The sequence below is a fragment of the Sceloporus occidentalis genome, unplaced genomic scaffold, assembly GCF_023333645.1.
Source record: "Sceloporus occidentalis isolate IW3139 unplaced genomic scaffold, rSceOcc1.0.p SCAF_6, whole genome shotgun sequence".
Taxonomy (NCBI): domain Eukaryota; kingdom Metazoa; phylum Chordata; class Lepidosauria; order Squamata; family Phrynosomatidae; genus Sceloporus; species Sceloporus occidentalis.
Genome location: NW_028316986.1, coordinates 50532076 through 50558802, shown reverse-complemented (window position 1 = coordinate 50558802; position 26727 = coordinate 50532076). Strand labels below are relative to the sequence as shown.

Genomic DNA, 26727 nt, shown 5'->3' with positions numbered 1-26727 from the left:
TAAACATTGAGCCTAATTGGTTGAGTCTGTCCACCATCCATCATGGGATGGTGCTCGTGTACCAACTGCACTGATTCCTTCAAATGCCAGATCTTGCCATGGTGACACATGCCTTCCCATTTTTATTACTATAATGCACTCTATGTGGATTGCTATAATGCTTTGTGTGGCCTTTGAAAATTATTCAGAAACTGTAGCGGTTCCAAAATGCTGCAGCCAGATTGCTAACATGGGCTGTTTACAGGGAACATATAACTCCTCTGTTGAAATATCTTCACCACCTACATGTTCATTTCAGGGCACAATTCAAAGTGCTGGCTATGAACTATAAAGCTGTGTAGTGCTTGGGTCTAGGCTGTGTGAAAGACCATATCTCCCAAAATGAACCTGCATGCATTTTAAGATTCTTGGAGGAGGGCTTTTTTTCACTACCACCACCAAGGGCAAGTTTGACGGGGACACATGGAGAGCCTTCCCAATGTCTGCTGCCATGGGAAGCTAATTTGATCCCTTTGTGCTCCCCTTCCACCAACAGGCAAAGACCTTTCTGGCTATCTAAGGCTTAGAGTGATAAGTATCTGCTCAATGGTGTTTTTAAACTGGAATGTGTTGGATTTGTATATGCCCTTCTATTATTATATTTGCATTTTAACTCCCCTTTTAAGAATTGTTTTAAATTAATATTTTTAACGTGCATTTGTTTAAGTGTTCTATAAACTTGTGTACTTGTTGCTGATGTCAGTTGCCCTTGAGTTATCCCCAACTCATGGCAACCCTATGAATGAAACCCTGTTCTTTACTACTTTGCTTAGGGCCTGTAATTTCAGGCCTGTGACATCCTTGATTGAGTCTATCCATCTGGTGTGAAGTCTTCCCCTTTTTCTACTGCCCTGCACCTTTCCTAGCATTTCTGTTTTTTTAAAGAGTCTTGCCTCTTCATATTAGATTGTTGATGTTCTTTTCTTCATTCCTCTTTCTTCAGAGTCTAAACCTGCTCTTCTTCTGATATATTTGGCATACAAGCTGAAAAAAATAGAATAATAGAAAGCAGCCTTCTCTGACTCCTTTGCCAATTGGGAACCATTCTGTTTCTCCATATTCTGTTCAAACCATAGACTCTGTCCTAAGTACAGATTTCTCATGGGGACAACCAGATGCATTGGCATAGCTATGACTTTAAAGCCATCCATAGTTTTTCATGATCTATGTAGTCAAGTACTTTGCTATAGCCTATAAATCACAGGGCACTTGTTCAGAAAGAAATTCCCCTTCCGCAGTAATGTGTCATAAGTTAGTTAGGGCTTCGTATACTGTCTTACTGTTGTTTTGGATCTGATTTTGTTTCCTGTTTTTTTTCCTTGGGGCATTATTGATTTTGTATGGGTTCTACTGATGATGCCAGTTTTTCGTCTTTCTTCTTTTCTCAGCTAGCAGGAGAAAACTTTGCTCATCTCTACTTTTTTGAACATATGATGGGGTAATTTTTCTTGTTGGGCCCATGCTCCTCTGACTAGAAAGAACTTCATGCTAAATCCAGATTTTTAATTCATCTTCATCCTTATCTTGCTATTTAATATAGGAATTGGAAGCAGAGAGAATTAAACTCATGGAAGATGTAACTTATAATAAACGGAAAATGAAGGAATTGGAAGATAATCTCCTTTATAAATTAACTGCAACTAAAGGTAATGTGCTGTAGTTGCTTTGGTTCTTATTTAATGAGGTTGACATTCATCTTCTTATGAAGGATATGGCCACATGAATCTTTAATTTACTATATTCAAAGATCTAGGTCTAAATTGTAACCTGCAAATGAGGGCTCACATACTTAAATATTACTCCATACCAAAGTAAGAGATACATTTTTAATTTTTTTTAAAAAACACACAACCCTGCATATATAAAACTAGATATGAGGGAGAAACATTCTAGTTTTTACAAGCTAGTTTTTACAGGCAGTGATTTATATTTTATTTTTGTATAGTGGCAGTTTATGTCATGGCATCATTTTAATGGAAGAAGTCAGGATATGAAACTTGGTCTTTCTGAAGTCAAGTGCTTTGTCATAGATATACTGAACCTATCCAAATAGTTTTAAACTGTATATTCAAAAGGCATAAGGTTTCACACAATGCTATGTGCTGTCTGGGAGAGGTAGAGCTAAATCATTAGACTTGGCAAGCATTCCAGTGCATATGCATATGTCCTTCCTGTCCAAATGAATGTGATATACTGGATATTCAAGGTGTGTAGATGATAAATATGGAGGGGGAGTTTCAAATTGGAATGGGTAGATTCTGAGGCAGACTGGCTTCAAATTTCTTGGTGAACCAAGCGGAACATTAACTTATGATGATATGAATTGCGTGGTGAGCTCATTTGTGTGTGTGTCTGTGTGTGTGTGTTTTGGATTATCTGGGTGAACTTGAAATAACTTTCCAAGATGTCAAGTGAAGGTCCTACCTGGCCTTCTGATTGACAACATTTTAATACAAGAAGCCAGGTCTTTTTGAAACTTGGTCTTTTTTGAAGACAAGCACTTTGTCATAGATACATTGAGACACAAAAATCCCTGAGCAATTGTTTGCAGAATCACAGCAGGCCATCCAGTGCAACCCACTGTCATGCAGAAATATAGGATCAAGACATTTCTGACAGATGGCCATCTGCCTCTGTTTAAAAAATCTCCAAAGAAGGAGATTCCACTGCAATCTGAAGTGGTTCCCTTCCACTGAAATTTTTGTTTCTTTCTTTGACCATCTATACCCTAAAGTCTGCTGTAAATAATATAGAAATAGTTCCAAATGATTTAATATTGTTTTAAAAGAGTGATGTTGTAATATGACACCTAATTTAATTGTTTTTAAATGTTTAACTACTTTTATAAAGTACTTTGTTTTCATTCATGTTGTGTGTTGCCTTGGGTCCCAGACTGGAAGGAGATAGGATGTAAATTAAAGAAAGAAAGAAAAAAAATACTGGCAGATAAAAACTTTTTATTACCAGTACAGTTGATATATTTGAGCTGAGGGCTGGCAAGATGGTCCTCCCTGAAAGGCAGTTATTCTGCCAAAACAAATGAGATGTGGAATCTTGTTATACTGGGTGCTGGTCAGTGTGTGAATTCACATGGCACATGACTGCAAGCAGCAGCAGCAACTGTCCTGCACTCCTGTCAGCACCAGAAAAATGTGAAGGGGTCTATCTGGCCCATTGCAACAAGCATCAGCATTATCACAGCATTTTCCCAACTATGCCCAGTGCTGATGTCAGACTTGTTGGCAGCTTTTGTTGTTTCTAACTAGCTTTCCCTTTTTCTTTCTGTCATTCCATCTAGAATCAGAAAAATGTTTCTTTTCTAGTGTTTCTGTGATAAAGTCATCTTTAATTAATTGTTTGGTCAGCCAAGTTTAGCCCTCCCTCTCTTTTCTTGATTGGGGAAGGTGAGGGATGAGCTGGCCATGTGCACATTCTGTGCCCTTCTCTTTATTCAGAGAAAGATATAAATGTGAAATGAAGAATAAAAATAAGAGGAGAAGAAAGGGGTTTGCTTGTTAGGGCCTGCCCCATAAGGCCTCTCAGAGGAAAATCAATTTTTCTGGGGTGATCTTGTGCCCTACCCTGCTTCCTGCAACCAGCACAGATATTTGTTATGCTATTTGTTGTAATGCTAAGGACCATTCAACTTTAATTACTTTCACATTTGATTCTGAATATTACAGTTCTAACACTTTGTTATGAAATATTTTCTCTGTGCTCTTTAGGGTCTTTGGTGGATGATGAATCATTGATTGGTGTCTTGAGAACAACCAAACAAACTGCTATGGAGGTTTCAGAAAAACTTGAAGTTGCAGGAGAAACTGAGAAAAAAATTAACACTGCTCAAGAAGAATACCGTCCAGCTGCAACACGTGGAAGCATTCTTTATTTCCTTATCACAGAAATGAGCATGGTCAATAACATGTATCAAACATCACTAGCTCAGTTCTTAAAACTGTTTGACCAGTCCATGGCTAGGTAGGAACACTGCTATCTCTACAGAGCCTGTATCTTTCTGCGTTTTTTCCAATTTGGATATTAATCCATTTGTTTGTCTGTTTCATTTGTTTTCATATCTTAGGTCTGATAAGTCCCCCATTCCACAGAAAAGGATAGCAAATATTATAGAATTTTTAACATATGAAACATTTACTTACTCTGTCAGAGGCTTCTATGAAAACCACAAATTCCTCTTTACACTGCTTCTGACATTAAAAATTGATCTTCAGAGGGGCCAGGTTAAACCAAAAGAATTCCAAGCACTTATTAAAGGTAATTATTTTGCTCTAAATTCTTTCTACTTTGATGCAAAGACTTGTAATGGGCTATATATTTTGCATTTTATCCTCATGGCAATGCTGTATGAATTAAGCAAAAAGCAGGCAATTGCTTAAAGCCATTGAGATAAATTATCAGAGATTTGACCCTGTGTACTCTTCATCTAAATCAGTTTTTGGCACTCTTCCATATTGATTATTTAAAAATTTATGACATCAGTTTTGTTAAAATATAAATGGCAACTTAATCGACTTTTAAGTCTTATTAACAGTACTGTATAATGCTATTTCCAAGATCTGCCAGGTGATTTCAAATACAGTTAACAGAGCTATCTATTGGCAGAACTGGTCTAGTGACCAAGAACTGCCAATAGAAGAGCTACAAAGATAACAGGGTAAAGAGGGAACAAAGTTTTACTAGATACATACCTCTAGAGCTGTAATGCTGGTACAAAGTTAGACCAGCGACAAGGTAACCCTAAGATGGGCTTTGTTCGGATTTAGCACCCCTTCAGCAATGTCCTCTTCTCCAGTTAAGACTGTATTCTAACACTAACAAAATATAATGGCCATGTGGGTTAGGATTAGGTAGAAGCCTCTGCTGCCAGTAGAAAATTATTCTGCTTGTTGATCTCAGAGAACTGAAAGAAAAATCTGCTGTCTCAGAATATGTCATCAGAAGAATTAAAAACAGGTGAGATGGGGAAGGGTGGGACAGAGGAGTTATGCCAGATCCAAACCTACTACAGCCTGATGGTAAAATCACAATGTTAGGCCAGGGCAAAGAGCTCTAGGTAATTTCTAGCTGGAAAGGTTTGGACTGATTATTGCTTCAGCTGATCTAGTGTTGGCTCTGCTGGCCTTGGACATCATTATCAGTTACGATCCAGCAAGATTAAAATAAATATAGCTTTAAAATTCATATGATATAAAATTAAAACTATTATTAAACTACAAATAGAATTAAAAACACTAAAAACAATTATATGTTGCATCATTTATACTAAATAAGAAGTCCAAACTTAACAGAAAACTTTGGTTCTCTAAAGGCTCGTGTACAGCATCCCTTCACCTTGGGATGGTGGCTTGAGACACAAGGATAGAATGTAGATGTGTGGATATTTTGTGTGTGTGCGTGCGTATATGACTATTCCATGAATGGTTGTGATTGGAGATTAGAATAAGGAGTGCATGTGTCTGGGAAGCAGACTGTGACCACTACCACTGCTGACATGCAGGTCCCACTATCCTTCCCTGGCCTGAACATATCCCTCATGCTCAAACCAGCCTTCCATACATGTGTCATAAGAGCACATCAGGGCTGCCTCCCTTCTCAAACCTCAAAGCAGATATTCAAGCTTCTGTTTCTGATTTTAAACTAATCAGGGGTCTTAGCAACTTCCAGAATACTTCCAGTAACAAACCAGGATAGGAAACCATATTTTCAGTTAAGTAAAATGTGGTTGATGCAAGTTTTGCTGAAGAGATGGCAACTATTGTTCTTACTCTTAGGAAGGTCTTCTATTCAGTTAATCATCTAATGCACTAAAGCTTAAAAGCTCTATATGAGTTCTAAATATTAACAAAGGCACTGTTGCTGATGGAATAGTGCCTTTAACATTACAAGAGTTTGCCTTGGTTCCTATTTTATGTTAGTCATGGAAGAAAGACTCTTTAAAAGGACGTTGTTAATAAAGGAAAATGTCTTTATCAGACAAATATGTAGAATAACTTGTCATCCATTATCATCATAAATGCAAAGAGAATGAATTTATTGGGTAATCAAGAATAAGGTTATGAAAGCAGGACAATTAAAAGTTTGGACAAACAATATGTACTGAAACTATAATAACCTCCAAAAAACAAATGCAGTTTCTGTATTATTGATACAGAAGATAATGGCAAAAGAGTAGGCATTCATCTTATGTGCTTTCAAATATTTCATACTAATTTTATGAAAATATAACACAAAAGGCTGCCAGTTTCCATGTGTGTATGTTGGCATTATTTTTAATGCAATATTATTGTTGTTATAACGATTATAATATTTTACTGGTTAGGTGTTTTGAAAGGTTTTACAGGCAATGTTCCTGTGGTTCTGGTATGCTAGGTGATTATTATTCCAAGGCTAATGCTGGCATAATGGCATTCTAGCTATTCTGTGCTCTACTAGGAGGACAATGCAGTATATCAATAGCTATAAAAACAAGCAGTCATGGACTAACACCATGATACAGTATACAAGATAACAGCACCCTTCTGCAGCAACCAGTTATGAGCCCAAAAGCCTGGTAAACAAAAGGGTCTCTTTCCACCAGCAGGATAACCCCTAACATTTTGCAGATGAAAACAGAGACATGTGTGGCCAAGCAACATCTGAGTATGGTCAAAGTAGTTAGCATTATTCATGAAGAAGAGCACACACACCAGGAGAGCCTGCTGCAGTTTGCTTTTGCCTGAGTCTGCTGGGAAATAAAATGCCTTTTCTCTCCATCCCCCTCTCCTGAGTTAATTGAGTGCACTTTGCAGCACTTGAAATAAGCTGAAGAAAAGTGGAAAGGAGGAGAAAGAAACTGGAACAATTAGAAAGCAGTATAAAAAGTGAGATGATAGAAGATTAATTGGGATGAATTGTCTCTGCCAAATTAAGAAAGTTGAAGCGTATGAAGCAGGCAAAGGTCTTTTTTGCCTACCAGACCTTTGACTATTAATTAGCTGTGGCAGAAGGGCTTTTCATTGCAGTGTGTTTTATTTTTATCATTATTACTGTTTTCTAGCTGCCTTGTAAACTTTTTACTTTTGTATTATCCATTTTTGAAGACTGTAGTAGATTTGTAATTTATACTATAATCTACTTTGGGTCCCATATTGGAAGAAAACTGAGAGAGACGGACAGAGAGAAAGAGAGAGAGAGAGAGAGAGAGAGAGAACATGGGGAAACATTGCCATACCATTTATAAAGACTGACAGCATCTACATTGTGCACTGGCAATTGCTTCATATTATCCATGCTGCCAGTGTGTGGGGATGGTTGAACAACCCCATAATTTTATTTACAAAAACACCACAACTCTTCCCCTGTAACAGATTGCTATCATGTTATGAGAAGAAGGCCTGAATTAAGAAATTAGTATCTTCCCAAGAAAAGAGCTAGGAATGCTGCATTTCCAGACAGACATGTTCCACAGAACATTAGATGCCACATATTGATGATGTGTTAAGGACTTTCAAATTTATTATACACCTTGAACTTCAAAATTTATTGTGTACCTATAGCTGTAGTTTTTCTGAGATTTCCATTTTTCAAACCAAATTCAGATTGCTGAGTAATTTATGACACTTAAGTTATCTACAATTATGCTCAGAGATTAGATTATGTCCGATTCTGTCTACTGAACCTCCCAAGGATAAAGCAGGTGCAGAGAAATTAAGGTTCTATGCAACATGATCCTCAATAAGTTTAGTGGAAAGAACAGAATTGAAAAATTAAATGATAAAAAATAAATAAAACTAGATTAAAACATAAACCATTAAACACATGCACACATACATCAGCACAACAATTAGCTTGATTCTGCATATTGTTTGGGTGGGATGGGCCTCTCTCACCTCACCTGTCAAAACAGGAAAATCTTGTAGAGACGGTGCCAGTCAAACGTTTTTGGGAAAGGTAATTCCAAAACCTCAGGGCAGCCATTGAAAAGTCCTCTTCTGTGTTTCTGCCAGATGTAACTGTGAGAGTGGTGGGACAGAGAGAAGGGCTCTGCAGTAGATCTTAAAGCATGAATGGGTATGGGAGAATATAGCCCTTCAAATAACATGGACCTGAGCCATATTGGACTTTCTTGGTCAAAATCAGCACCTTAAATTGTGCACAGAAACATATTAGCACCCAGTGGAGCTGTTACAACAAGTTGTGTGTTCCTTTTAGCAAGCCCCAGTTAATAATCTGGATGCAGCTCTTTGGACCAGTTGATGTTTCTGAGCACTCTTCAGAGGCAGCCCCATTTAAAGCACATCACGGTAATACAACTGTGATGTAACCAAGGCATGTCTTACCATAGACAGACCTGACATCTCAAGAAACAGGTGCAGCTGGCTCACAAGCTTTAACTGTGCAAATGCACTTTTAGCCACTACTGAAACATGAGCTTCCAGGGTCTAGGCTGAACCTCTTCCAGCAATTTCATATATATGTTAAATAGCAAGAAGGGGAAAGAATGGAGGCTAGAGATCCCCACAGTCCACTGGCCAAGGGGTCAAGCAGTAGTTCCACAGTACAACATTATAGGTTTGCCTCTTCAGGAAAGAATGAGGCCACTGTAAAACAGTGTCCTGAGTCCCATCTCAGCAAGGTGACCCAGAAGGATATCATTTTGATGCTATTAATAACTGCCAGAAAGTCCAGCAAAACTAATAGGGACACTCTCCTCCTGTCTGGCACCCAACAAAGGTCATCTACCAAGAAAACCAAATAAATCTCTGTCCTATAACCAGGCCTGAAACCAGATTAAAATGGATCTAGATTATACATCTCATCCAGAAACCCTGGAGTGGGGAGGTCAGGATATGTTCCAAAACCTGGTCGAAAAACTGAGTTCAGTAGAATATTCTCACTGCTGAGCATTTCAGTTCTGCTATCTTAACTTAGGAGTTTATTGCATGCACATTTTGGTTTGTTCTGGGCATGGATTGGGTATGTGCGTCAGTGAAGGAAAATGGATTTTATTGCATGCTAAACTGTCGGCAAGCTTTCGCCATGCCATCACCGGACCATCATCCGTCCTTGAGCTAGGCTCAGCTGCCTGATTTTCCTCCGCCAGAAGCTTTCTGACAGAAAAATCAGGTGGCTAAGCTTGGCTCGACAGATGATGGTTGGGCGATAGCATGGTGACGGCTTGCCGACAGTTTAGCATGCGATAAAATCAATTTTCCCTCACTCACGTGCATCCCAATTCTATGCCCAGAATGGATCAAAAAGTGCATGCAATAAACTTCTTAAACATCCTATTTGCCTGAAGAAGGCTCACTTGCTAGTACCTTTTTTTAAAAGAACTGCAGCCTTATTGTCTATATCAAAAAGAGACAAACATTCTGAAGAAGGTATAGTGCATTAACACACATTTCTCCAAAGACCTTACAGCATGATTTTTATAGAGAACCTGTAGAAAAATATGTAGTGGTTTGAGCATTGGACTAGGACTCTGGAGCCTGGGATTCGAATCCCTGCTCAGCCATAGAAACCCACTGGGTGACCTTGAGTAAGTCACACTCGTGCAGCCTCAGAAGAAGTTAAAGGCAAACCCCTTCTGAACAAATCTTGCCAGAAAAACCCCATGATAGGGCTGGCTTAAGATGGGCATAAATCAGAAATGACTTCAAGGGACACAAAAACAACAGAAAACCTGAAACATATCTGTATCTGTACTCTGCTTTGTGAGTTTGTGGGTCAGGGATTGCTCTTTTACCTGATATTCTGAAATTCAGAAATGATAATATTAAACATTGTACTTATCTAAGTAATACTAATCCTAATTGTTTCATCTAGGTGGTGCTGCACTTGATCTGAAAGCTTGTCCCCCCAAACCATTCCGATGGATTCTTGATATGACATGGTTGAATCTGGTGGAACTGAGTAAACTACCGCAGTTTTCAGAAATTATGAATCAGGTGGGCTTATTGCCTAAATTATTTTTTATTCCATATATCATTTCCTCAAATCAACATTGCATCATATATTTTACAAGTAAGAGGGGCATGACCATTAATCATAAGATTTTGGACTTTTGTTTTTTGATTAATGCATTTTCTTCTTGCTTCCAAATTAATAGACATAGAAATGATCACAAATGCAGCACATTTTCCTATGATGTCAAGCACACTCAACCAAATGTAATAATAGATAAGACTTCAGTGAAGTGTAACTTTCTAAAACTGTCATAAGCCTTCTTTTGAGGGGAAAGTGTGACTTTCACTTTGGTGTATACTTAGATCTGTCGTAATGAGAAGGGGTGGAAAAACTGGTTCGATAAGGATGCGCCAGAGGAAGAAACTATTCCTGATGGATACAGTGACTCACTTGATACCTGCCGTAAACTCCTGCTCATTAGGTGAGGATCCTCAAACCTTTTTTGTTCTCTTTTATGGGCATTCCATTTTAGATACCAGTTGTGTTTGCTTGTAATGGTAGTTGAGGTTTGCCTGGTTGAATTGTTGCTTGTTATGTCCAAATACATTCCTGCAAGAAAGCAGTAAGAAGCCATGGGTTTCTAGTTGGCTTACAAAATTTTGCCTGTCCCATTTAAAAATACACCTTGTTCTTACCACTGATTGCAGAATAGTTACTCCTTGCCTTATTTTTCCAGTTGTACACCCTAAAACAGGAGATTTCATGACAGAAACAAACCACGAATGGGAAGATAAATGGTGGTTTGCCTGCAGGAGAATTCATAGCTGAAACAATTATTCCTAACAGAAACCAGTATGGTTTAGTATGACAAGATTATATTTAAAGCCTTGAAATAATTATAAATAAATGGAAATGATATTCTATTTTCATCCTATGTAATATGTTTCTTCATAGGTCTTGGTGTCCAGATCGTACACTTTCTCAAGCCAGGAAGTATATTGCAGATTCATTGAATGAGAAGTATACAGAACCAGTCATTTTAAATTTAGAGAAAACTTGGGAGGAAAGTGATAAGCGAACACCTCTCATTTGTTTCTTATCGATGGGATCTGACCCAACTATCCAGATTGATGCACTGGCCAGGAAACTTAAATTGGGTATAATTATAATATTTTATTATTTTTTAAAAAACTTAATTTTAGAAAATTGCTTTGCTATTTTTTTTCTTTTGCACTCACTGACTTTTTTAAGTTTATAAAGTTTGAACTATAGAAGATAATTTTGGAGGTTCTGGTGTTTAACCTTTCCAGTGCCATTGGTTTAAATTTCAGCATTACAGATGAATGTTAAGCCCTATGAGACTAAATCAGTAATGGCACATGTTACCAAGAGAGATTGTTCATTCTCTTTGGCAGTTCACAGAAAACATGCTTTGTGATATTGGATTAGATAACACAACCAGTGAAATAGATTTTAAAAATAACATTCAGTTCTAAAATCACTTTCACTCTGTTTAATAAGGTTGTGAAAACATGTGCCTAACCTGCATTGATATGTATTTATTATTATAACTTTAATTGATGTATTGTTCAATTTGTTTCAGTGCTGTTTGTTAGACACCTTGAATGCTATTTTGGGTAGGATTTTAAAAATGGCCATAAACAAATATATAAATAAATAAAGCAAGGCAGAGGTCATCTTGGATGTAAAGATTAGACTAAGGTTTAAAACACACCACAGAAATAATCCAATTTGAGGGAATCCTGGGAATTATAGTTTATTGTGGCACCAGAGCTCTCTGATAGAGAAGGTTAATTGTCTCACAGAACTACATTTCCCAAAATCCCTGAGCATTGAGCCAGGGCAGTTAACGCAGTCTCAAACTGGATCCCCCACCCTTTCCATATTCAGTATGTTAGGAAGGATCAAATAAGGGGAATTTAATTAGCTCAAATATTATGAGAGGCGTGTCCTAACAACGCACGTAGCGGGATCGGGTCCCTATGTGTATACCAGAGGTCATCTAGTCCAACCCTAAGAAACAGAAACTCCAATGCCAATGAGTTGCAATTAAAATATAAAAATTTATTAAAGCCACACAACAAAAAGGGATCACACACACACACACATTCAATGCTAAAGCAAGGGAGGGGTGAGTTCGGGAGTAAAGGAGAAAGAGTAGAGGCACTGGTGGGCTATTTACCTTAGGAGTCTTCTCCAAAGCAATGGATGTGAGGGATGGTGAATGGTGAGACACGGCCGCAGGAACGGGGAAAGCAAGTGGCGACCGCGGTGGCTAGGAGCTGAGTTCCAGCGGGCAAAGCTAACAAGAGGCCAGAGAGACAGTGAGCTTTGGCTTAGCTCGAGTGATTTCAGCGGAGCCCAAGGCTCAAGGATCACAAGCTTGGAGCAGGCTGCTCGACAAGCAAGGTATCAGGTTTGGAACTCAAAGCTCAACAAGCCCACTGGAGGGTTGGAAGTGGGGTCCTTTTATACCCTTAAACATAACCTCAGGCTATAGCAGCCTGGCGAACAAAGGCTTGATGACTTTATCTTTGTCTAAGCTGAAACTTACACACTGGATACACAAAGAAGAGGTCTGCCACTTTTCAGGAGGGGACAAATATCTCGATGGTGGAGCCGTTAACTTAATCACTGGCTCTCAAAAGAAGGAAGTTCTGCTATTGTCCTCCTGCTTTGGGCAGCCTGCGAAACTAGTCTGGCAACTCCCAAAACTGCTTGCTGAAAGGTTTAAATTCTACCTTTTTTCCTTGACCATGCCTAGGACAGCTGGCTATGTGGTCAGCTCGCTTTTAGGGTAATGGCGGCTAGCGATGGGGTCAGTCAGGGTTCATAGATTCAGATCGCATGGCACCCAAAATGTATATAAAACCAAACTTGGTAACAAGTATAAGCTCCTGTTATTGACTTTTAAAGCCCTGCATGGGCTGGCCTCTCCTTATTTATCAGACCTTCTTTCTCCTCACCTTCCCACTCATACCCTCCATTCTGGTAATCAAGGTCTGCTGTCTCAGCCTAGAATTTTCACTGCCCCGTCCCGGATTCATCCCTTTTCACTTGCTGCCCCTCACTCCTGGAATTTCCTTCCCCCATGAACACAGGTCATCACTTCTTTAACTAGTTTCAAAACTGAGTTGAAGACCATCCTGTTCAGAGAAGTGTTCCCAGACACTGCGTGCCTATTATTTGTTATTTGACATTTTTAATTTGTTGCCTGACTTACTTTATTGAACCCTTTCCTGTATTGTTATGTATTATTTATATGTATTATGCTATTATTTCTTAGATTGTACGCCCTGGGTAGGTTTACTTTTATCTATTTTATTGTTTGTATGTACAGCGCTGTGTAAATCTACAGCACTATATACATAAAGCATTATTATTATTTCTGCAGTGTGTTTTGGACCTAAATCTAGAAATTTCTAAGGAAATGGATACTGCTGGTGGAATAGATTCATCTTCCCTAATGTAGCCTCCAAAAAAATCTTCCAAAAATCTGCTCCAGATGAATGGAAACCCTTCATAGCAGCTTTTGGGGGATGCAGATATGTATTGGGATATTCACTCTGTGATGTTCAGTTCCACCCAATACTTACAGTCTAAAAGATCCCACTTCTATGGATTGTATTTCTTGGAGCAATAAACTGTGTTATATTCAGTGGTTCTTTCACACTACAGAATTATACTGCTATTATTCCACTTTAGCTGCCATGGCAACATCCTGTGGAATCCTGGGATTTTCATTTTAGGCAAGGGTATTTAGAATTCTCTGCCAGGGAACTCTAGAGATTGACCAGACTACAGAGCCCAGGATTCCAAACGATGTTATCATGGCACTTGAAAGAGAAACATAATGCTATAATTATATAGTGTGGAAGGGTCCTTGGAGGCAAAAAATTTTGGCTATGTTCTAATGTCCCTGAAAAATTCTGTGCAAATGGATGCTGTACAGATGGCTCAACCTCATTAGCACCTGCTTTCTTCACTTTGGCACATTGCTGCTTTCTTTCATAGTCAAATGTTTTTCTTTTATTGCTTGCAATGAGCTGTTGTGATCCCACTCATCACCAGCACACAGCATTGAAGACAGTAGTATTTTTTTAAAAAATTCAGAAATTATTTGCTTTATTATTTACTGGGGCTTCATTAGCATTCAGTGAACTTCACAAAGAGTGAAAAATATTCTGATAAAGTGGGCTATAATCAACAAAAGCCTCTGCCACAATGAAATTAATTAGTCTATAAGGGGACACAATACTCTTTGGATTTTTTTTGGTTGTGAACATGGATACACACATCCCCAGAATATGTTAAGATTAAAATAGATAGATGTTGTTGATTTGTAGCAAAAGGAAGATGTCACAAATAAGAATAAATTAAAAAGCATAAATTATGTGAAACAGAACAAAGTTAGAATGCTGAAAATTGGATAAATTTGAGGGGGAAAAACCCACAAGGGAGTCTTCAGTAATGACTAAATCCAATCCTAGAAATGAAAAATGATTTGAAAAAGAAAACTCTTCTCATCCTTTAAAAAAATCTGTTTACTGTAGAGAAAACAGGTTTATGTAATTTTAATCATCTTGTCATCATTTTGTTTATTGTAGAAAACAGAGCTATATCTATGGGTCAGGGACAGGAAGTGCATGCACGGAAACTAGTTCAGATGTCAATGACACAGGTATGTATACAACCTTAACATGTATACATTTAAAATGTATTTTCCACCCATACCCACCCTGATCTATTTTTTTCCTGTTAAAACTCGTTCAGAATTTGTACTCCCATGTAAAAAAAATTTGCATTTCAAAGAGAAGCTGCAATCCCATATTCATTTATCAGGGCATTAATCACATTAAACTAAATGGAACTGCCTTCATAATAGACATGCAGAGATAAAGTTGCATATCAGTTGGGTTGTTTCCATATTTAAGCTTTAAAATTTCACTCAGATGTGATCTTGAGGTGTAGCTATAATGTTAGTATTAAATGTCATCTCATTTATTTAAAAGACCCAATGATTCTGCATTGGTGTTTTAAGTACTTTTACAGGACTATATAAATGTGCCTTACTTCAGATTAATGTTTACAGGACTGGTGTGACTTTAAATACTCAAAAAAAAAAAGATAATAAATTTTCTGAATCAGAACTGGAAGAAAATTTTCTCACAGTTCGGAAATTATTTCTTCTTCCAGGAAACTCTTTGACCAGAACTTGAAAAGGCCTGTCTAACTTTTTATAACTACCACAAGATGGCACCACAACTTTATTCACTTATTGGAATCTAGTTGTTTCATTTCCATTAAAATCCATATTTTTTTTGCTAGCATATATTTTAATCCCCATTCTCATTATTATCATAGAAAACTGCAGAATTTTCATATACTGCTATAGTTGTTAGTCAGTTGCAGTATGATGGAAGCTATGCACTTTGCTAATCAAGTATTTTGGATTCAGGGTGGTTGGGTGTTGCTTCAGAATTGCCATCTAGGTCTAGAGTTCATGGAAGAACTTTTGGAAACGATGCTTACTGCTGAAATTCCCGATGAAAGCTTCCGTGTTTGGATAACCACTGAACCACATGATAAGTTTCCTATCACTTTGCTGCAGGTTAGTTAAATCTGATATATCATCATCGTGATCATGATCATCATCTGTATTTATAGCCTATCATTTTCTGAAAACTGGGACAAAAGACAGTTTACAAATTAAATAGGTACAATATAAAAGTTTCCAAACACTCTTCAAAGGCAACCCTATGTATACCACATTATAATATTCAAAACAGGATCTCACCATGCCCTGTGTCTCCAGGAACATACATAATTTGTGCTCAAGCTTTAAATGTGCAAAAGCACTCCTGATCATTACAGAAACCTAGACCTCCAGGCTGAAAGCTGAGTCCAGAAGTACATCTAAACTGTGAACATGTGTTTTCAGTGGGAGTATAGTCCCATTCACCACAGGCTCAATCTGGATTCCCTGATCTACTTTTTTATTGGGAAGCACCACTGTCTTGTCTGGGTTAAGTTTCAATTTATTCACTCTTATCCACTCTATTACTGGCATCAGGCAATGGTGTAGTACCAAAATGACTTCCTTAGAGTTACACTGGAAAGACAATACAGACTTGGATGTCATCAGGAAACTAGTGGTTCTGAGCCCCAACATTCAAGGCAACCTCTTTCAGCAGTTTCATGTAGATGTTGAATTAGTTGTGTGTGGGGGGGTGCGTGCGTGCGTGCGTGCGTGCGTGTGTGTGTGTGTGTGTGTGTGAAACATGTCCCCTGAGGGATTCCACAAGCCATCAGTCAAGGAGTGCCACACAACCCCCCCCCCCATCACCACTTTATAGAAGTAGCAGAGCCCCTGTAAAACTGCTTACAAGTCCCATCCCAGTGCAATGGCCAAAGAGAGTGCCATGGTTGATGGTATGAAAGGATGTTGAGAAGTTCAACCAAACCAACAGAGACACAGAAAGGTGAGAAAAGCTGTCTCTATCTCATAACAAGGCCTAAAACTAGTTTAAATGATTGATCCTCTGGAGCTGAGAGACCACCATCCATTTTACTACTTTACCCCCAAAATGGAACAATGGAGCTTGGCCATTACTTATACAATATAGTGGGATCCACAGAAGGATTTTGCTCTCCATTAGAGGCCTTAAAATTGCCTCCTTCAAGGCATGTTGTGAATCTGCCTTGGTGCAAAGAGGCATTGGTCACTCCTTTTACTAACTTAGCCATTCCCCTTCTGACCTCTTTCATGAACCATGCAGGGCAAAGGACTAGTGTACATGTGGTGAATTTCTTTTCTCCAAGGATCCTGTCCATATCCTTGGGCTGAACAAACTGAAAAGAATCCCTCATCGGAGGCACTGCATTGCAGTGGTTCCGGTCCTTCCTCTTGGGCAGGTCCCAGAGGGTGCTGCTCGGGGACAGCTGCTCCAGTAAAAGGGAGCTCACCTGTGGGGTACCACAGGGTGCTATACTGTCCCCGATGTTATTTAACATCTATATGAAGCCGCTGGGTGAGATTATTCGGAGTTTTGGAGCTGGGTGTTATCAGTACGCTGATGACACCCAGATCTATTTCTCCATGTCTCGTTCGTCGGCCTCGAATTCTGATGGCGTCTCTTCTCTCAATGAATGTCTTCGGGCAGTAATGGGCTGGATGAGGAAAAACAGATTGAAACTGAATGCGGACAAGATGGAGGTGCTCACGGTAGCAGCCCCGAAACCAAGAATTGGGTTGCAATCCCCAGTCCTGGATGGGGTCACACTCTCCTCCAGTGACTGTGTTCGCAGTCTGGGGGTGCTCCTTGACACGTCGCTCCTTATGACAAATCAGGTAAATGTGACAGTCAGGAGCGCCTGTTATCAGCTTCGGCTGATACGCCAACTGCGCCCTTTTCGGGAAGCAAGGGATCTCGAGACTATTGTACACGCACTAGTAACCTCATGTCTAGATTTCTGCAATGCGCTCTACATGGGGCTACCCTTGTGCTTGATTCGGAAACTGCAATTAGTGCATAATATGGCGGCCAGAGTAGTGTCAGGAACATCGAGGAGGGACCATATTACTCCGGTATTAAGCAACGGTCGCCCGCCTCGCCGGGCAGACCGTTTTGCCGCTAGACGCAGCTGGACTACAAGCCCCAGAGTGCTCTGGGGCTTGCCCGGCTCCCTATTGGTGCGCGGGGGCTGAAGGGGCGGCCCTTCTGCTCTGCGACGCTCTGGGAGCCGGTTTCGTTGGTGCAGGGCTTCCGGTCCTCCAAGGCTGCCCATTGGTGGGCTGGGCCTTGGAGGCGGGGCCCTGCACAGCACACAGGGAGGGAGGGGCCTAGGCCTATATAAGGCCATGTTGCTGGCCCCTTCCCTCAGTCGGTTGCTTGGCTTCGAGCAGAGCGGAGCCAAGCTGTGAAAGGGAGTAAGTCTTGGTGCTTCTCCCGCCCGCCCACCGCTGTTGTTAGGTGGTTTTTAGTCACAACTTGGCGGCAGCATAGGCCAGGATCTGCACGTTGTGGTACCAGGGCTATGGAGCTCTGGTTTGGGAGTCAATAGGTACCCAGGGGCGAATAGGGCAGGCGTTTGGCCATTGCAGGAGCCAGAACGCAGGAGTTCCTCCCGGTGACTAGGGGCTTTGTGAATTGGTGAATGCAAGACAAGGTTTGCGGTCAAGTTGTGTTCCTTAGCCCCTAGGTCATCCCAAGCACCGGGTGGGTGCCCGGTTTGGATAATCAGACTACATCAGGTGGTTTGATTGCACAGATCCTGACCTTATGCTTTGTGCCAACCCTACCAATTGTTTGCAAATAAAGTTGTGGCCTTACTTCCAACATGTTGTACTGTGGTTATTTGACAGCAACATCTGAGGCAAAGTCCCTCCACTGGCTGCCTATTAGTTTCCGGGCCCAGTACAAGGTGTTGGTTATCACCTTTAAAGTCCTAAATGGCTTAAGTCCAAACTATCTCAGGGACTGCCTCCTTCCATATAATCCTCCCCGCATACTCCGGTCCTCTGGGAGGAATTTGCTGCAGCCTCAAAGATATAGGCTTTCGGCTGCCTCCCAGAGAGCGTTTTCTGTTGTCGCCCCCAGATTATGGAACAACCTGCCGGACGAGATCCATCAACTGACATCTTTAGACAGCTTTAAAAAGGCTGTCAAGATGGATCTCTTCCGGCAGGCCTTTCCTGGATAGATAATCCCAGCCTCAGGAACCCTCTTCTCATGAGAGTCCCTAAGGTCCTCTCTGGAAATTTGAGTGGAATGCTGCCATAGTTTGCTGTTTTGTTTTTGTCTGTTTTGTAATGGTGTGTATGTGTTATGTTGTTTTAATTTGTTGGTTTTAATTATAATTGATTTAATAACATTTTAAGGGGGGGAGGGAAGTAGATTTTGATATATATTGTATTGTATTTTATTATTGTTAGCTGCCCCAATTGACCTCAAAGGGGCGGGATATAAATACAATTTTATTATTATTTATTATTATCATAATTGGACAAGCAGAAGCCAGAGTTACATCCACTGGGAATGTAAAGTAGACAAAGGCTTTGCAAGAATTGTCTGATGAGAGGACAGGAAAATCCCCAAGACCCATTAGGAAACCATGCAGATCCATCTTGGTGTGGACCATCTTAAACAGTTTATCTGAGACAATATAGATAAACTGTGTAGAATAAATAAATGTGGTAAAAGTGAAACTGAGAAGGAAAACTATTACTTGCTTGAATCTGAAACTGCTCGAAAAAAATTAAAGAGCCTCCAAATCATTTAAGAGATTTTGTGGCTAAACACAAAAAACATGTTATGAGACTTCCTATTTTCTTTCTTGCCGTGTGCCACGTTTGAGGCACACTGAATCTAAGCTATTGGAACTGGAGAAGAGGGAACTGATTGATTTTTTAAAAATCATTTTGGCTTTGGCTTGGGATCTCCCTCTCTCTCTCTCTCTCTCTCTCTCACACACACACACACGAATAACTGTGTATTATAAAAGTTCCCTGAATCTATGTGTCTGTATAATAAAAAATAAATTACTAGTGTTTTTTATCCTATGGGATGGTGGCAAGATTGTCTTTAATTTCTTGGCTATCATTTAAATGTTATGCACCAGAATTAAAGTGCTTGCCTTTTTTCTTGGTGTAATTGTTGATATAATACCATTTCATATATGTATCAGCAACAGCTTTGAAAACTGTGATTTGTATAAATGGCATAATTTTAACCGTGCCCTTTTAAAGTCATATTAAATAAACCTTTTTCTATTTTTATATATTAGACTTCATTAAAATTCACAAATGAACCACCACAAGGTGTCCGAGCAGGTTTGAAAAGAACATTTTCTGGCATAAATCAAGACTTGCTTGATGTCAGCAATATGCCTATGTGGAAACCCCTTCTTTATACAGTAGCTTTTCTGCACTCAACTGTTCAGGTATCGCAAATTAAGCCTAATATGATCTTCTTACAGGCATATATGAATACTTTTTTTCCAAAAGATAAGCTTTATATTTCTAACTCAGTATAAAAGCCTTATACAGTATTCATTTTTGTGTTTCAGGCATTCATCCTTCTGTTGTATATTTAGAAGAAGAAAAATAGCAATAGCCAATTAGTATTATTTCATCTATGAGTACTGATAATTTTATATTTGCCTTTATTTATTTTCACCTTTGTTCCTCATTTATATTTTTTCAAGTCACAGTAGCATCATAGCTCAATAATGCTGCAAAAGCAATAAGCAGGAAGATTAGCATTGGGTGGGGGAAGAGTTAGGCATATAGATTTCTTGTATCTCATTTATAAAGACTTATTTGCAATGAAGTTGCTTCAAATCTCTTGTACTGGTAACAAAATGTAAATTGGAATTTTCACACTATGCACATTGTCTCTTGAAAATCTCTCTTCTCTCTTTCTATTTTCTGGTGTATTGGAACTGTAGACGGTACATATATCACCATTCATAATTCATCTGAATCAAGATCTATCAGTATTCCAGTCATTTTAATGGGTAAATCTATAACTATGTAAATCAACATTAAATTCTTCATTTTAATGTATAAATCTACATATTTTGATCAGAAAACGGTGTTTGAAAAGTCAGTACTGGAAGTTGTTAAACAAAATACAGTAATTAGTAGAAATGCCACATAAATAAAAAGACCTGAAGAAAAAAAAACTGTTTTCTTTCTTTATTTTCTTTTTTAAATTAAGGAAAGACGTAAATTTGGTCCCTTGGGCTGGAATATTCCTTATGAATTCAACTCAGCAGATTTCACAGCCAGTGTTCAGTTTATACAGAATCATTTGGATGAATGTGACATCAAGAAAGTGAGTTTACGTTATACTTTCTTTGTATTTAGAGAAGGTAGTGAAGTTTGGCATATCTAAGATCAGCCAGGAGCTTCAGATGCTTATAATGCTTGCTTGCAGAAAAATAAGCTGTAGAGCCGCAGATTCACAGGCTTGGATGAAAATCATACCTGGGTGCCAATTTTGCCCCTATCTGTAACACCTAGTCCCTTGAAATGACAGTTTTGTGTAACCAGAATTCTTCTTTTTCAAGTGGTGGTAAGGGACAGATTTCTATACTTGGGCATCCTTTTGAAAGTTGTCCACATGTTGTGGTATACAGAGCAGTAGCCACACAAGTGAAATTCAGTAAGTCTTCTGCTGATACCCCGCCCCTCAGTGTTCATGATATCATGTACACTGATGGTGTCATATAAATAAACAATGACAGGTTAAATTGTACCTCTTGTTAATGCTCAAATAGCAAGGGAGCACATTTGTTATTTCAGAATCTCCAACATGTTCACAGTACGTGGGCACTGTGTGTTAGTATCACATGGAATTGATAATTTACGATTATACTGCCAAAAGAATACTTCTGAAATGCATATTAGAAATGTCTCAGATTATCTGTTCAGTATTCATTTTCTCATGTTCAGGATAAAAGGTTAGTAGCAACAAAGTTTTGCAGTTCTAGTTCAGTTTCTCCAAGACAGTAAATGGCTTTCTTTTTATTATTTCTATTTTGGGACATTAATTAAAGCAGTTCAGTTTTCTTTGAGGTTAACAATTTAGTTCTCATGACAATAGGTCAGAGTTGTAGAGGTCTACAAATGATCCATGAACCCAAGAGCGGTCTCTGTATGAGTAATGTTAATTATGAATAAATACTTAGATTGTTCCTCCCGTTCCTCCCGTTCCTAAGACTTAGATAAGTAAAAACATGTTTGTTCAAACAGGCTTTTGAAGATGTAATGTGGCCTTCAGAACTTAAAACTTTAAGATTGTGGATATTATGAAATGATGTTTTAGTTTTATGCCTCATGTTTTAATTGCATTTAAGTCATGTATTTTATTTATAAATACCATCAATGATTAAATGATCATTTTTGCATTTACTGTGTAAAATTTCCTCTAGGGAATATCATGGAGTACAGTCCGATACATGATTGGAGAAGTACAGTATGGAGGCAGAGTCACTGATGATTATGATAAACGTCTTCTTAATTGCTTTGCAAGGGTAAGAAAAATGTGATAAAATAGTGTTTAATCTTAAACATTCCCTGAACATTGCGGAGGGGCAGTCCACCCAAACAGGGATATCTGCTAGAAAAAGGCAGGGATTATGTGATCTGGAAGTTATTTTGTTGGGAAAACCTTGCTCCTTTCCTTCTTTCAGTTCTCCTTTCTCTCCTAAAACAGAGCAATCTTAGGCCACCATTTCTCTTACCATCTGATCTCAGTATTACTCATTGTTGCTTCCCTTGGCTTTTTCCTGTTGTTTTTGTTATTGGTCCAAAACACACTGCAAAAATAATCCAGTTTGACATTGCTTTAAATGCCCTAACTCAGTGCTAGGGAATCCTAGGAACTGTAGTTTATTGTGGCACCAAAGCTCTCTGACAGAGAAGGCCTAAATGGCTCACAAAACTACAGTTGCTGGAATTCACTAGCATTTCAGCAGGGCAGTTAAAGTGGTCTCAAACTGAATTATTTCTGCAGTGTGTATTGGGCCATTGTGTTGTTCTTCTTCTTTCTATACATAATTGGAGAAGTTGAGTATGAAGGCAGGGTCACTGATGATTATTATAAGCATATTCTTAACTGCTTGCAAGAATAAGAAAATATGAGAAAACATAAACAACTTCCTCCTCCTTATTTCTTTTCTTTTTCTTACATTTCCTCTTCCTCCACCCTTACTTCTTCAGCTTTTTCTATTGTAGCTGTTAGGTTTTTAATCATCTTTTCTTTCTGTCTTACTATATCTGTAATGGGTTCTGGAGGAAAATATGCTGAAAGTCCTGTAAAACAAAAGATGAAATCTTCAGAAAATTTCCCCAGTTTTTTCAGAGCCAAGGAAAGAATAACCAGAGCAGCATTTTTAGAAAGAAGATATTAAACAGCTTGGTGGAGCCACTTGCCACAATGCCTTTCTCTTCCCACTGTTCACCCTGCAATGAATTCAGCTATCAGAGCAGTTTGGAAAATGGCAAACTTGCTATTTCAAGTGAGCTGTGAAGCTGCCAAAAATAGTGCCTGCCATGTTGTCTCTGATGAAAATTTTCAGGCAGAAGGGGGTGGCCTCCAATGCCAGTCAGAGTAATCTGACAGTTCTACCTGCTCCATACCTTTTTTCTTGGCCAGTCACATGTAATGCTTTATGTCAAATGTTTTGCAAGTTTTATAATGCCAGTCAGTAGACAGGAGAAGCATAAATGCAATAGACATTATTTCTTACCACTTTTTCTACTATCTTCTAACTTGAAGGTCTGGCTAGAATTTCATAGTAAGTGAGCAATGTTCCATTCCATTTTAAGTGAGAAATTGTTCTCCCAAGACATATTAAAGCATTATTGTGGACAAAATGGTCAATATGTGTGTGTGTGTGTGTGTGTGTGTTTTCCATAAAAAAGGGGGGGGATGTTTTCTGTGCTTTATATAATGAGCCAGGTTAATGTATTTGAAGAATAGAAACTGGAGGACTGATGTACATTGATGGGAAAGTTTTAGATCTTTTCACTATAGAACTGCTGCTTGTTTTTATCTTTCTTGGGTCTTAACAGTTCCTAACCAAGATGCTACCTTAACTGAAAACATTTGTGATTTTTTAAATTAAAGTGCAGTTCCACACACAGACACAGACACACACACACATCTTCTATTCTACTTTTTACAGGTTTGGTTCAGTGAGAAGATGTTTGAGAGCACATTTTGTTTTTACACTGGATATAAAATCCCTGTGTGTAAAACTCTGGAGCAGTACCATGAGTACATTTCAACTCTCCCTGCTATGGACAGCCCAGAAGTCTTCGGCCTTCATCCTAATGCAGACATCACGTAAGTCTAGCAGGTCTTTTGAAGTTCCCTGCATTATATAAATAAGAAACTATATTATATCCAAATGTATATGAATTTATAACTTTTGAATAGACCTTGAAAAAGTTACTTATTCAATCACTATCTGGCAGAATTTCCAGAATCCCTCAGACTGGAGAGGACTGGAGGATTCAAGGAATTGCATTCTAAAAACATAATTTTTCCAAACTCTGCCTTTGAAAAGGCTTTTCCAGTTATGTATTCAAGTCTTTTAGTCCCACTGTCAAGTCAATTCTCAAGTCTGTATTTTCAAATCTCAATTCGAGTCCCAGGTCCTTGCCAGATGCTTTCCGGTCAAGTCACCAGTCTGAGTGACAACTTCTAATGTGGGGTGCATTTTTCAGAAAGGAACAGCAAATGTGTTAGGGAATGTGGTTGAGGTCTAGCCAGCAGCATCTCTCCACTGCACATCAGAGGATCCTTCTAAAGTGTTTTTAAAAGATTTAGAGGGATCCTTCCACCTCAAGCCCATTGCCTAATGCATTTGCCAAGAAATGCACCTTGTACTTTGGCATTGGATCTTTCTTGCTGCTTGAAGTGAATGGCATTAGCAAGTCAGTCACTAAAAATATACAAGTCTCAAGGCAAGTCAAACCAGTGTGTCATTTTTGCCAAGTCAAGTCCCAGTCATTGAAGTGACTTGAGTCCAACCTAAGTCCAAGTCAATAGACTAAAGTCTACATCACTGGGCTTTTCTGAACTGTTTATAGATTGGATGCTGCAATGCTATTTAAGCTTATGTGGAAGTGGACATACATCCCATTGAACTGAATGGGCCCCTGTGTAGACAGCCGTTGGTTTTCACAAGTTTCTAAATTCTAAAATGTAATTTTCAAAATGTGATTAGACTGTAAACATAGAAAAGCTTTCCAAAACACTGGAGGTTAATTTCAGTAATAGTTCTAGTGCCATCCTATTATTTTAAATACTTTGTCCAACATTTTTACAAGCTGAATTTTAATTAAACAGATTGCAAAATATGGATATTGTTTTATTAGTTTTCATGATGCTTCTCAGGATTTAATGACAGAATTTCATTCACACCTGATAAACAGTTCCATTTTAAATGTTATTTTGTACTGAGTCAGTTTCAACCATTAAATACATGACAGGTTGCACGGTATTTTATGCTTCAAGTACTGCATGATCTACTACAGGATGTAATCAATCATCATTATATTTTGTTTTATATGAATCATGTTGTTTGCAAGATGCTCATGCTTAGCATTTTCATAATTGCTAAAAATGTATGAAATGTTTCATTGCATTGTTAATAGGCTTTCAACATTTGATTCTCAAATATGACATTTACCCACTGTTTTAAAAAGTTTTAACATACATAGATTTTTTTTGTCTATTTTATAACTTGCAGCTAGAGGGACAGAGTCTAACTTCTACATTTTGTTTGAAAGATAGAAGTGTATTCTCAGTAGAAATGCTCATATCTGAAAATCCACTCCTGGAGAGATACTTATACTATAGCTTTGACATTTGGTATTTTATTACAACACGTATCATTTTTTGACATTTAATTGTTATTCTCCTGAAAATTATATCCATGTTTTCCAAAGTAATGTAAGAATCAGCCCTAAGATATAAAACTCATTATAAAAGTAAGAGTACCACATATTGCAGTATGCTAGCCACTGCTCTTATGAACCATTTGACCTATAGTGTTTGTGCAGAAAGCAGTAGTCTCTGGATTATGGCAGTATATATTTTCTACCAAAATACCTCTTGACATACTAGAAAACTCTTAGTTTATCTTCTCCCCTTTCTCTTTTTATGCTGCTTTATGAAGTGAGGGTATTGTTTTCCTTGCACATCTCATCTAAGCTAAAAGTCAGTTTTGAAACATCAGTACAGTATCTTGAAACATACCAGTTTATTTCCTGAATGGTTAGCACATTACTGTTCTGGGAATATGCAGGAGTTTTACATTCTCCCCTGCAAAACCTCTTTTTTAAACCAAGTTTTTAATCTTTAAGTTTAAATTCCCAAATTGTGTCATTTGAAAAAAATCATTTGGAGCTATAACATTTCTCTAAGCTTCCTTATTTCTGAATATTTTCAAAGAGTCGATCAATTTATACACAGTGCACATGCCTGTAACCTCCTAATATATATGCCTGGGAGCAATGAGTTACCATCAAAAATAATGAAAGTGTTGAGGAGCTCAGAAACTCAAAAAGTTGGAAATGATATTTTAAATCAGAGATGGCCAGTACTATGGCTTTGAGCTCACAGACTTCACTCTTATCCATTTTCCTACACATGGGGAGGGCATGTAGACCCCAAGAGAAAATGAAGAAAAACAAACTTACTTCTGGAAATAGTTGCAAGATTAAAATAGCCTTAACACAAAGAAGTATAAAGCTTTAGCTGAACTGATCCATTTTAGAAAAATGAAACAATTTTTTTACAGCATTTGTGGATGTGTCCCTCTTTTTCTCCTGCAGTGTCAGATTGGAGGAGCATTTGATATTCAGAAAAAGCTCACATTATTGGCATTTCAGCAGCTTAGTCTTTCCCAGTCCCAATGTAATGTGATCTGAACTTGACTTTCCTGTGTGTACACATGTTATTTGCCAATTTATTGTTCCCATGAATTTCTGAACTGCTAAGTAGTATTTAACATTTCTCTTAGGTATCAAAGCAACACAGCAGCAGATGTCTTGAACACAATAACTAATATTCAGCCGAAGGAAAGTGGAGGTGGAGTAGGAGAAACTCGAGAAGCCATCGTGTATCGATTAGCAGAAGACATGCTTGAGAAGCTGCCTCCTGATTATATACCCCATGAGGTAAATGATCTAAATAGCATATGAGATATTTCCAAAAAGATACAGATATGAAAAAGTCTTTT

The 26727-nt window shown here is 38.4% G+C and overlaps 1 protein-coding gene across 3 annotated transcripts in view; it reads left to right on the top strand.

Moving 5' to 3' along the window:
- DNAH8 (dynein axonemal heavy chain 8) overlaps positions 1-26727 on the top strand; it is a 203483-nt gene that overhangs the window by 165609 nt on the left and 11147 nt on the right. Inside the window, exons 77-89 of one of the 3 annotated variants that reach the window (XM_089529589.1) lie at positions 1580-1685; positions 3765-4017; positions 4121-4311; positions 9865-9986; positions 10308-10426; positions 10900-11102; positions 14574-14647; positions 15425-15577; positions 19753-19908; positions 20688-20804; positions 21904-22005; positions 23662-23822; positions 26509-26665. In XM_089529589.1, the coding sequence (XP_089385715.1) occupies positions 1580-1685; positions 3765-4017; positions 4121-4311; positions 9865-9986; positions 10308-10426; positions 10900-11102; positions 14574-14647; positions 15425-15577; positions 19753-19908; positions 20688-20804; positions 21904-22005; positions 23662-23822; positions 26509-26665 (1914 nt within the window). Of the gene's footprint in view, positions 1-1579; positions 1686-3764; positions 4018-4120; positions 4312-9864; positions 9987-10307; positions 10427-10681; positions 10742-10899; positions 11103-14573; positions 14648-15424; positions 15578-19752; positions 19909-20687; positions 20805-21903; positions 22006-23661; positions 23823-26508; positions 26666-26727 lie in introns of those variants that run through there. The other 2 variants (XM_089529590.1, XM_089529591.1) reach the window with 2 other exon arrangements.